At 38.9% G+C, this 13,002-nt stretch overlaps 1 protein-coding gene across 3 annotated transcripts in view; it reads left to right on the top strand.

The window, feature by feature from the left end:
- The window catches only part of sez6b (seizure related 6 homolog b), a 327,905-nt gene that overhangs the window by 241,792 nt on the left and 73,111 nt on the right, over positions 1 to 13,002 (top strand). For all 3 annotated transcript variants that reach the window (XM_039778005.1, XM_039777999.1, XM_039777990.1), the window contains exons 6-7: positions 3,905 to 4,073; positions 10,067 to 10,233. In XM_039778005.1, the coding sequence (XP_039633939.1) occupies positions 3,905 to 4,073; positions 10,067 to 10,233 (336 nt within the window). The remainder of the gene's footprint in view (positions 1 to 3,904; positions 4,074 to 10,066; positions 10,234 to 13,002) is intronic.

The raw sequence follows: 13,002 nt of genomic DNA, 5'->3' as shown, positions 1-13,002 counted from the left end.
TCCGGTATAGGGTCCTGGACCAGATTAAAATCTCCACCCACAATGATATGATGATTTTCAATGTTTGGGAGCAATGTGAAATTTTTTAATATAAATGTGCAGTCATCCCAGTTGGGGCCGTAGACGCTGACCAAAATGACGGGTGTGTTTTGCAATTTGCCAGCAACTACAGCAAAACGGCCATCAGGGCGCTAACAATGGCCCGCTGCCAAGAGCCATCAAGCTATATTAGCCCCTCATGAGGGCATGAGGCTAGCAAAAACCAGCTATTCGGACACATATCTTAACTTAGCTGCTCCGTCGCCAGGCAAGTTCAATCCTCCGTGGGTCCCGAACTGTGTCGGTGCTGAGAAGAGATGAAATCCTGAGCAGCCTTAGGGGAAGTGAGCCGACATCTCAATCCTTCTCCGGTCCTAATGAACAGCTTGGCCGGGTAGTGCAGAGCGGGCCTGAGTCCCAGGTTGTAGAGCTCTTTCAGCACATCTCGGGAGAGTAATCTTCAAAGATCTGGATTGGGGAACCCTTGTATTGCAGCTTGCCCCGCAGCCTTCGAGCCTCGCACACAACCAACTCACGGATCTGAAATCTGTGGAACCGCATCACGACCAGGGCCTGGTTTCTGAGCTAGCATGCGATGAGCTCGTTCCAGCTCCGGGGCTGAAACAAGTATATGGTCGCCAAAAACGTCAACTAGAAGTTGAGAAAAAACCTTCAATGTTCTCAATGTTCAATTTTTCGTCGGCTTCTGTTTTCCAGATCAATAAGTTTAGCTTGCAGCCTAGCATTTACCTCTTACCACTGTAAGCCAAATCTACCTTTGGGTATTAATAAAGTTACCTTACCTTATCTTACCTTACCTCAGACACCGTAGCTAGCTTAGCCTCCACGGTTTTCATGTCCTGGCTTTTGGTGTTGGCGAATGTGTCCAATGACGAAAGACACTGTTGGTCATCCAATACAGTAGTCTGGATGTTATCTAACTTCGCCTTTGAGTTTGGAAAACGCTGTGTTGAATTCAGTCAAGAGCGAGGCCTTGTGTTCGGCTAACATAGCGTGGATACTACGGCGCCCAATAACAAGTCACCCCTCTTCTGGTCATCTTTCATCGACTTGCTGGACATCCTCTTGTTGTGGCGAGGTGCTGCCGAATATAGTTAAATATAAGTAAGGAAAAATGTGACTACTCCATCACACCGCTACACCGGAAGTCCCCCACAATCTTTTTTTCTAATCCTAATCGCCCCATGACTGTCAAGTTTTGTCGGCTAAACTCAACTGTAACGGCCTCTTAAAAGGACCGTCCCCTCACGGTGCTCTGTACCCGGCTCACAGTCAGCTTTTCTTGGCTAAATTTAACTCAAAAGACCGCTAACCTTAACTGTCATGAGACCAGCTAGCGGTAGCCTAATTTCGTAGGATATCATACGAATTGTTGTGCGTACAACAGCTTTCTTATGTATTTGGTGGAAAGCAGTTCCAATGAAAGATGTGGATTATTCTGAGTAACAGGAACATTATTTTTGGAAGGATATGCAGAATTATTAAACAAATAAAGAGTCCTCAGTTACATCAAGAGGTTTTTAAGCTTTATTAATCGTCGAGCAAGACAGTGCCGCCGTCGCCTCCATGATGAGCTACGAGCTTACACAGAGGCTTATCTGCTCAACGTGTATCCGTTTCTGAAACGCCATACTTTTTAATTTAAGGTATTTGCTTTTATCAATATTTGTGGCAATCATGATCTCAGTTGTATTGTAATGAACTAATGTCATGTTCTACAGATATCTGTTAGAACTGTTGTAGTCAATAAAGTGAAAGCTTTACAGTGAGTCTTTGATTATAGACTCAAATGGGCTGTGATATGCCAATTCAGTACACTTTAGAAACAAAGATGGCTGGGACATTACAGAAAAGTGCAGATTAACATAAAGTATCCAAGAATTCACATTGTAGACACCACAGACTGTTTAACAATTTGCCTGAAATTTAGCACATTGACCAAACAGTACTTGTCTGTCAGTCCACCTAGTCTTGTACTTTAGTGAGATTTTTTATTTGCTGTTGATGTTTTTTTGCTTTCAAAGCAATCCAAAACATTTTCTATTTACCTGTTGTCTTGATACATTCAATATGGTGTTTTTATAGTTCCACAGCAATAATGCCATCCATGTCCTTTCTGGCCTTTCTGGTTACTTCTTATTTCTCTATACTGACAGTTTAAAGGTTAATTCTCGGGTTTTTTATTCTGGAGCCTATTTAACAATTTTGTGTCTAAGTGACTGATGGGAACAACAATCTTTGAAATTAGTCCAGTATTAAGCAAGACCGCTGCGAAAGCTGCAATGTAACGTTGTTGGGCAATTGTGCACCTTCAATTTACGTCCACTAAAAGTGCTGTTTTACCACTGACTGCTCAGATTAGTGTGTCCGATAACATTATGGGTATCATCCCTACAGAGGTTGGCAGTAATTTTATCATTGTAAAGTCAACAGAAAAATAAAACTATCAAAAGCCGCCTTGCTTCGTCTTTCCACTGTTCCACCAATCACCACTCTGGTTTAGTTGGAATAAACCCTTAATTTACACATTTACATGTGGAAATAGGCTGTCTCTTGTAGGATTTTATTCTAAAATGTGACCGATGACCGGTCTGGCCCTAAAAAGGCCAGACTTAATCTGACTCCAATTCTATGGTCACTGAATAGTGTTTGTTTACTGGTAGATCAGAGAAATAGACTCAAGATTCAAAATAAGACTCAAGATTCGTCCAGTTAAAGTTAATGACAAGCTTTAGTGAATGATATACAGAGACAAGTCGCTATTATTGGGTCCGAACACCTGTATGTTTTTAATCTCCTACAAACTAAGGAGTTTCCTGAGAGCTAGGTCATTTTCATACTCTGTGTCACAAATCACGCGCTTGCAAAACACTGACCATTGTTGCCTCGTTCCCCCCCCTGATCAGAGAAGACCTTTTTTTCTCAGGCAATAATCTCAGACTCCCTTTATAATGTTAAATCACTGTAAAACCAGATGGCCTCTCATAACCCTGGGAAACAAGGCAACAAGGTCAGCATCATGAACTCTACAAACCTGTTACTCTTACTCTCACAAATATATTCTAACACTCTATATACGCTAAAAGTACTGATTATTTACATGTCTGGTGGGTTTAGTGTTGATGATTTTGGGGCTGTTTCATGTCAAACAAAAAGGATCTTACTCTTTAACAAAAATGTCTATCTCTGTAGGCTTCCTTTCCATAATGTTGTCAGACACTTAGAATATTAATCTGAGCCTGTCAGTGGTAACACACCGCACTTTTAGTAGACATATATTGAAGGTGCACAATTGCCCATTAATGTTACCTTGCAGATTCTTTCGCCGCTGCTTACTGCAGTGGTCTCGCTTAATACTGGACCAATGTCAGAGATTGTTGTTCCCATCAGTCACTTAGACACAAAAAAAGGAAAATAGGGGTCCAGGTTTAAAAATAGTGAAATAACCTATTTATTTGGGCAAATAAAGTTGTCTATGGTCTTTATTGTGACTATAATTCCCACTGTTCATTATACCCCCAACTGGCACCGTCAGGCACCGCCTACCTAGAGCCTGGGTCTGTCCCAGGTTTCTCCCTGTAAGGACGTTTTCCTCCCCACTCAAGGTTTCTGCCTAAAAGGGAGTTTTTCCTCGCCACTGTCGCACTAAATGCTTGCTCTTGGGGGAATTACTGGAATTGTTGGGTCTTTGTAAATTATAGAGTGTGGTCTAGACCTACTGTATCTGTAAAGTGTCTCGAGATAACTCTTGTCATGATTTGATACTATGAATTAAATTGAAGTGAAATTTAATTGAATTGAGTGCAATTTTGCATTCACATTCCCTCCTCCTCCTCTCTCTCAGCTGCGTGTGGTGGTTTGATCAGGAACGTCACAGTCGGTCGGATCGTCTCTCCTGGGTTTCCCAGCAACTACAGCAACAACCTGACCTGCCACTGGCTGCTGGAGGCCCCTGAGGGCCACAGACTACATATCCACTTTGAGAAGGTGGCACTGGCTGAGGATGATGATCGGTAAGCAGGACATTCAGGATTTTATTACGATGGTTGAACATTATAAACATAAAAAACTGGGTATTAAACTTGCAATGAAATTGTATTTTCGTTGAAATAACTTAATCTGGAGCGGTTGCCTAGCAACCGTAAATTAAATTAATTTTTTCAGTTTTCAGCCTTGACTGATTTTCATCCAGTAAATACCCAGATTTGTTTTTAAAGGTCGGCGAGTAGTTGATTTCAAGTTGAATTAAAGCTGCAAGCAGCGATGGACGGGCCCTCGCGCCTCTGCGCGCGTCGGGGTTACTAGCGGACTCCGCTCCTTGCGACCGTGCATTTGCGCGGCACTCAGACACCGCAAATCGTCACCAATGAAAAGGGAACTCCCTGCTGAGTTCAACGATACCTCACACCAGACTCTACGTCATACAGTTCATTAGCTGTGGCTAAATTATAGGGGGCGGGCCAAACCATCACCAATTAAAAAGGAACTCTCTGCTGAGTTCAATGATACCTCACGCAAGATTCTACCTTAGATGGGTCAGCATGTATGAAAGTGGGCGTGGCCTGAGTAAGTGGGCGTGGTCATATTATAGGGGCCGGTTCAGTATCATGTGTAGACCACACATTCTAAGTTTCATGTTACATATGTCTACGTTAAATGCACTGCAGGGGCTCAATTTTTTTAACTAGTGAGACATTTTTGTGCGCCTATTCCCGAAACCCTTAAAATATGTAAATTTTCACCAGACTTGATGCGACCGCCAATTTTGGTGAGTTTTCTAATATGTTAAGCCCCTCAAAAAGGCGATTCATTTGCAGAAAATAATAATTCCTTCAGTTTCAATGGGGCCTTCGCCGCTGTCGGCGCTCGGGCCCTAACTATACAATTTTGCTGTCAGAGGACGCAGTTCGGTAAATTATTTAGTAAATAGGCTCCTCTGGTGGTAGTGGTCAGTGGTGGAATGTAACTAAGTACATTTACTCAAGTACTGTACTTAAATCCAAATGTTGAGGTACTTGTACTTTACTTGAGTCTTTTCTTTTCATGCCACTTTCTACTTCTACTATGCTACATTTCAGAGAGAAATATTGTACTTTTTACTCCACTACATTAATCTGACGGCTTCAGTTACTAGTTACTTTACATATTAAGATTTTTTGCACACAAAACATACGCAGTCTATAAAGTAACAATACAATACCAACAATATAACGGCCTACAATTCAAGTCCAGCTGAAATGATTAGACCATTAAACACTAATTGACACAACTGTATGGATCGTTAACAGTTTCTAAAATGTGAGGATTTTTCTGCATTGAGTACATATACTTTTAATATTTTAAGTACATTTTCCTGATGATACTTACATATTTGTACTTAAATAACCTTTTAAATGCAGGACTTTTACTTGTAACAGAGTATTTCTATAGTGTGGTATTAGTACTTTTACTTAAGTAAAAAGATCTGAATACTTCTTCCACCGCTGGTAGTGGTGGTGATGACAGCTAAGAATCTGATTCATATATTAGATTGGAAAATTTAACATAACACTGCACATCAGCCATAGTCCCACCATGTCATTAAAATACAAAATAAAGTTATCTTGTGGAGTTTTTAAACTTTCATAGCGCTATGGAGCTGTCTTTTGTTGAATGGATCCCGCTTAGTTTGTACACGTACAATACTGATGGACAGGTGGAGGCAGAAATGTTTCACAGTGTTTTATGAGGAAGGAAATGTGTATTCAACACGCTTGAAATGTGTATTCAACACATTTGTTGGACCTCAAGGATATACACACAGTATGTTTCAGTGTGTTCCAAATGTTAAAAAAAAGCAATCCATATAATAAAACTCCCATAATCCAGCTTGCATCTATATTTTTGCCAAAAAATACAGGACTGGACGCGCTGAACTCACTTAAAAGTGAATAGTCATCGATAAAGTTACTAGGACAGCAATCCAATTTAATACTATTATTGCCACAAAACGGAGATTTCGGGCCGCGCCCCTCCTTGTTTGTAATTGCCTATGCACCTACTGAGGAACTACTACCTACTAAACGTCCGTTGTGTGGAGAGTTTTAGTGTGACATAGGCTCATATTGCCAGACCTTCCTCCACAGCACTGTGTAGGAGGATCTGGCTAGTCCACACAGCATTCCGGGATGGAAGAAAAACATGCTCTGGTTTATTGGCATTTCTTTAAACCAATCACAATCGTCATGGGCAGCGCTAAGCACATTTGACACTGATACAGGCCAGTCTAACTACTGTCTCATGGTTTATACTCTGTTAACAGTGATGTATTACCTTCCTCTTTACTTGGGCATGTCCCTTCACTTATGTTCAATCAGCTTCGTACCCTCTGCTTCGTCTCTGTATAAGATCATTTCTGAGGACTCTGCAGGGTAACAACTTGCTGTCACCGCAGCTCGTAGCGGTGACAGCAGAGTGTCATTTTAGCAGCATGGGGCTCTCGTTACAGAGGACTGAAAGAAGAGCCACAGGGTGGAAATTAGCTGAATAATCCATTTTATATTCCAGCCAATAGCTGCTCTTGCACTCCTGCTACAAATATAGACTTCATAGATATGAAGAGACATCTGGACAGCTCTGAGGAAACTGAAAAGGTCCGAAAAAAAGTGATGATGAGGAAAAGATAGGGAATTGGCATGCTGGCACTGCTGGCATTTTAAGAGTTTCTTGTTAAAAGCCATCTGCTTCTTTGGTCATTCTGTACATACAGTACCACATCAATGACTTTGGTAATATAGATTCCAAGCTTGATCAAATAAACATCACCAAAAGACACCCAAATCTGCATCAAATCTTTGATGGATTACTGGCTCCACCAATAGATGCACCACTTTACCATTCATGGGACTCATTATTGCAGCATGTTCTCATGAACCATACGTTCAAAAACTACAAAAAGTTAAGCACTGTAATTCGTATTCGAGTTCCATATTTTTATTTTTATTTTTTTTGCTGTATGCACCACATTGACTTGCTGCTGTTTAAGAACGCGGCTGGCTGCGTAGGGAGGAGTTCTGGGTGGATGGTGTAGTGGATGGGTGATTGTTAAAACACAGGACTTTCAAGCCAGAGAGCAGAGTTCGCTTCATGGGGAAAACAAGACTTTAACCCAGGAAATGCTTGTTCCTTGGGATTGTTTTAATCCAAACCACAATATTTTTCCTAAACTTAAAAGGAAATGCGTGTTCCCAATTAGTACTCTTAGAATAAACATACTCTTATGGAAGAGTCTGGATTTTTTTTTGGAAGGTAGGGAAATATGTAGTAGATACATTAAACTCAAAAGCCTTTATTCACTACAAGTTCTTTCAGAAATGATTTCAGAGGGTTTCTTCTCCTGGGTCTTTTTAGGAGAATAGCAGGGAATTTTACTAATGGATCACTTAGCAAGAATATAATAGTATATGTTGTATCTCCATATATAGTTTACACTCTTAATAATAATTGCATAACATTTTTTTAAACCAAACTTGGGAGGGAACAAGAGCAATAAACTGAAAAGGAAGAATATTTTCACATTCAACAACATTTAGTCAGTGTGAAAAGAAACATAAAGAATAAATGTAAATATAGATTATAGATATTTATTTTGACATCAAGGCTCTGTTGCTCTCTGTTACACACTCGTTTGGCTACCTGAGAAGCATAATGTAAGTCGCCAAAGGCAGAGCAGGGAAAGATCAATGCAGACCACCATGGGCAGAGATCTGCAACCTGAGCCTCACGCAGCTCTTTAGCTCCTCTCCAGTGGCTCCCTGTGGCTTTGAAAAAAACTTATATTATGGAAATGAACAACAGTTATTTTTAACAATTATAATTTTCATTTGTTATTGTTAGGCTACATACAATTTCAGTCAACTAAAATGTGCGTCGTAGCCTACTTACATCAAAGCCTTATCCTTAAATTTTGCCGAACCTCAACAGCGGTCTTGAGTTAGTTTCCACAGGCTAGCTATAGACTACAAATCCCCAAAAAATGACTGGGGATGGGGGCAAGAGAACGATTTTGAAATTGCTGTAGAGAGCAGAGCAAATAGACATTTTAAGAAATGGATCAAATGGTCAAAAGACAAACATCACCATATTAATGAATGCTTAGTTAGATTAATAATAGTGATGGGCTCATTTAAACTTACTAGGCTGTGACCTTCATTACGAGGCTGAAATATGTTTTGCAGCTCCAGACAGATTTTTTTATTTTTTATGGCCAAAAATGTCTCTTGGGATAGTAAAGGTTGCTGGCCCCTGACCATGGGGAACCGTCAGGGCTGGACTGGGTTAAAAAATCAGCCCTGGACTTTTGAGACCCAGAACAGCCCACCACAATCGGCCAGACACCAACCGTCCTTGCACTCCCCTTCAACACATGTACATACCAGCAGGGTATTATACTGTATAATTTTAACATTCACTAGCCATTTGGCTGGTGGACAAAAAGTTAATTTTGAACCCAGCATACCAGCCCCTAATATTCTCACTTATCTGAGTGGTAAGTAAGAGAGTATGACAATGTACTCACTGAGTCAATAAATAAGGCTGCCTGGCTCTTGATGGCAAGATGGCTAAAGGTTGAGGGTGGAGTACGGCTGTCATCAAGATGTCTTGTATAACGTTAGTTAACAAGTGATTTGTCTGTAAATTAAGGTAAGGCTGCATTTTGTACACAGTATGCAGCTTGTGTTATAGTGGAATGTGGATAAATCAGAAAGTTATAGTACTATGTTTGCAAGTTTGCTAATACATAACTAAAATTAGCTAACCAACAGCTAACTTGTCCTCTCTGGTCTCTCTTTATGGGCCGATTTAAAAAAAAATAAAAAATAGGAGTGCAGCCCATTCAGCCCAACACAAATAGACCGGCCCACCTGGAAATCTCCCGGTACCCCCGATGGCCAATTCATGCCAATTCATGCCTTTGAACCGTGATGGAACAGAGCCACAGGTGGAGCGCTGTGACATGCAGAGTATCTACACTGACTCTGACTGCTTAATAGACCTCCCAACTGCAGATGACAATACACCATGAAGCGTCAGCTGGGTCACATTTGACAATTTTACAAAGCCTGAAGATTGGTTCTGTATGGGCCTGACTCCTTTTAAAGGGTCAAGTTAATGATAGTAAATGGATTCATTAAAGGGTGCGTCTGTTTTATATTTTGACTTGGGTCTTATTTTCTGTGGTTTTGGTCGTCATTCCTGCAATAATAAAATTGTAGTGACCAACTTCAGTACTTTCATCTGGAAACACAATCACACGGGTTATAAACAAACTTCCATGTTAGGCAAATACTGTAGAAAAGAAAACAAAGGTGAATGGTAAAATATTAAACTTTGAAGACATCCTTCATAGTTCACACACCAACTTTCTGATTACACTTTTTCAGCAGTACTGTACTTTCCCACTACAGTATAAGGTGATCATGTTAGATAACAGTTGCCTATTTACCGATCCAGCAGACATAAAGCAACATTAGTATTCATTTGGAGTTGTGTTTGTGTTCAAAGTATGAATAAAAGTCCAATGTTCACTCACCCTTAAGCTCTGTTTTGGTCTCCTCTTTAGCTGCTAAATGCTCCAGATGTTCACCAGCTAATCACTAACTTCTGCTGGTTTGTGCACGTAGGTGGTTGGTGCACGTAGTGTTCAATGGGTTTATTGGAGCTTTTTAACTGAAGGCAGCTGGTTTATCAGAGCAAAGTTAGCTGTAAATCCCAAACCAGAAGTAAAAGAAGCGGACAAAGCTCTGTAGATTTGCAGAGCTGGTGATAATTCTGTGTGGGTTCATCACTATGATAAACTCCTTTCACATTTGATCAACTGGCAATAATAATAGTGCAGCTTCAGTATACAAAAAATACTGTTCATTAGTAAGTAGGAGTGGTCCTTTAAATTCCAAAGTAGCCCGTGGTCTTGATGTCATCAGCAGGAAGAACCCTGCTAAATGATTCTTTGTTCCCTTTCCTCTAGGCTGCTGATCAAAAATGGTAACAGCATAGATGCAGCTGCCCTGTATGATTCATATGAGGTGGAGTATCTTCCCAATGAAGGTCTACTCAGCACGTCCAGGCACCTCTTCATTGAGCTGACTTCAGATGCTACTGGCACATCCACTGGAATTGCCATCAGGTACCAAGGTAAGCACCAGAGCTATGGATAATTGCAGTATGGGACGAGATGACATGGTGTTTGCTTGATGTCACAAATTGTGAAAACCTGGAGAAAACATGGCAGCAACCTCATCAGAAAGCATTCATTATAAAAACACACAAAGGGACTTATATAAAAAGATGTATGTTATCTCACTAATTATTAATTGCTTAAGGCCAAGAACAGCTTAACATCAGTCAGAAATATTGGCCTTCTGTGGATTCTCGTGGATTATCGATTTTACCCTCATGCCCTCCTCGGCCATTTTTGTACATTTTTTTCAAGTTTTTGTTTTCATTTTGTGATCATTTTTGCTGTGTTACTGCTTATGGCATGACATTTTGTAGGAACCTTTCTTTTTAGTCAAATTTTTTAAATCCAGTGTTTTTTACTCTTACATGTTTTTTATACTTAAATGATTCATTTTGTATCCTCTGGACACCTTCGATGCAAAAATGGCCACGCACACAAAAACTGTTATTAAATCATCATATATCAATATTTGTTTCTGCTTTTTTTCATAAATCACTTAAACAACTTCTAACTTAATCAAAACTACCAAACATTCAATCATTTTCAGGATTTTAACCCTTTAAATGCCAGTTTATGTATTTGAAGTATGTCATTATTTATAAAAAAAAAAACAACACAAAAAATGATTTTTTTCCCATATAATGAATAATATGTAAATGAGGCTTTGGTGGTGATTAGAGGCTTGGATATGTCAAAGATAAGCAACAAAACTAATTTGATTGCATTAGTACTTTTTACATAGTGCCAGATACTCCCTTTGGACATCTTTGAGGCAAAAATGTCCATGTCCAAAAAACTGTTATTAAATCATCATATATCAATATTTGTTTCTGCTTTTTTTTCATAAATCACTTAAACAACTTCTAACTTGTTCAAAACTACCAAACATTCAATAATTTTCAGGAGTTTAACACTTTAAATGCCAGTTTATTTATTTGAAGTATTGCATTATTTATTACAAAAAAACACAAAACATTAATTATTTTCCATAAAATAAATCACAGGGGAATGGGGCTTTGGTGGGGATTAGAGGCTTGGATATGTCAAAGATAAGCAACAAAATTTGAAATTTCGAAATTTGTGGGATAAATTCTCTAATTTTGCTGATAAATTTCTCATCCTCCTTTTTGGTAATAGTGGGAGCTATATAGATCAGAATAGAAACAAGAGGTATAATTAGCTATATCAGACAGATTGGAATATATAGAGTTGTCAATTTTTAAGGAAGTAATATTATTTCTCTTATAATTTATTTTTTCCAGTGGCTCCTTCCTCTAACCGTTTTGCTCTAGAGCGTATAAAGGCTCCTTTGGTCATATTAATATACAACTGGTCAATCTCTTCCTTCAGACTTGACAATTTAGATTCTTCCTCTTCAGTAAGAGTTCCTTTATTTATTAAGGAGTTCAGTTCTTTCATAGTTTTGAGTTCTTTGATAGTGTTGCATTTTTTCATTTCCTTACTATATTTAATAGCCAATTTTCTGATTTTAAATTAAAAAAATTCCCATATTTGAACATTATTAAGTTCATTGCAACTGAAAATGTCACACATAGTAGCTTCCACTGACTTACAAAAGGCTTCATCATTCAGTAGATTACAGTTACATTTCCAGAAACCACGAGATTTTCTGGTTTGTTCTTGTGGATTAGCAAAAGTGACAACTATCAATTTGTGATCTGAAAAAGGGGCGTAGCTGTGTAATGTTTCAGAAACAAATTGCAAAGTAGAGGAGGATAATAACCATAAATCAATTTGAGATTGTAGAGAGGGTTCGAGGAGAGTTATACTCACTAAACGTAATGCAACTTTTTTTCTGCCACATGGCATCGTTTTGTCATCAATTACATGCCACTTTGCGACACAGTAACACAATATAGACCGTATTTATTGATATTGATTGATTTCAATATTGATCGATCAAACACCAAAGATTCTTTTGTACCTTAAAATAATGTTTCCAAGTTTGCCAGATCGGGTAGGGGATCTGTGGCATACATCCATGTGTAGCACTTCAAATATTGCAGCACTGATTCATGGTTATTACACAGAAACTACGAGAAACATTTCCAGGTAATCTCTGCACTTTTGGATGATTTGTTTAATCTAATATTACCATGTAATAAAATAGAAACGCAGAAACTACCAGACGTGTTTCCAGGTAAGAAGTCTCAAGGTTAAACATATAATTTAATGAAGTATTACCTTGAAACGAAAAGGAAAATGTTTGGAACATAAAAAGTTATGATTTTCAGCATTATAATAAGGTAATTACCAATTTTAAATTCCAAGAAGTTTTATCTAATTTGGAAAGTATTACGCTGATAGTAGCCTATAATACTGTGAAAATATCAACATATATTACCCCATTATTAACACACACACACACACACAGACACACACACAACTGTAATATTCTTTTTTCATGTTGTTGCTGATATCCATCAGTTATATTCTTATTGTTATTTTATTATTCTATTTTGTCGACATGATAGTTGCTTTTGCACAAATGTTAACCTGATGTTTTATGGTCTGCATCCTGCTGTACAACTGGATGTAAATGTGTAACATGTTTCCCTGCTTATGTGCTGTAGCAATTACTGTATGTCAATATGGTCAGGCTAATAAAGCTTCTTTGAATTTGAATTTGAGAGAGAGAGAGAGAGAGGGGGGGAGCGAGAGTGAGAGGGAGGGAGACATAGAGAGAGACAGAGAGAGAGAGA

The sequence above is a fragment of the Perca fluviatilis genome, chromosome 2 (genome assembly GCF_010015445.1).
Source record: "Perca fluviatilis chromosome 2, GENO_Pfluv_1.0, whole genome shotgun sequence".
NCBI lineage: Eukaryota > Metazoa > Chordata > Actinopteri > Perciformes > Percidae > Perca > Perca fluviatilis.
Note: the sequence above shows the minus strand (reverse complement) of the source record. Positions and strands in the feature narration are given on the sequence as shown.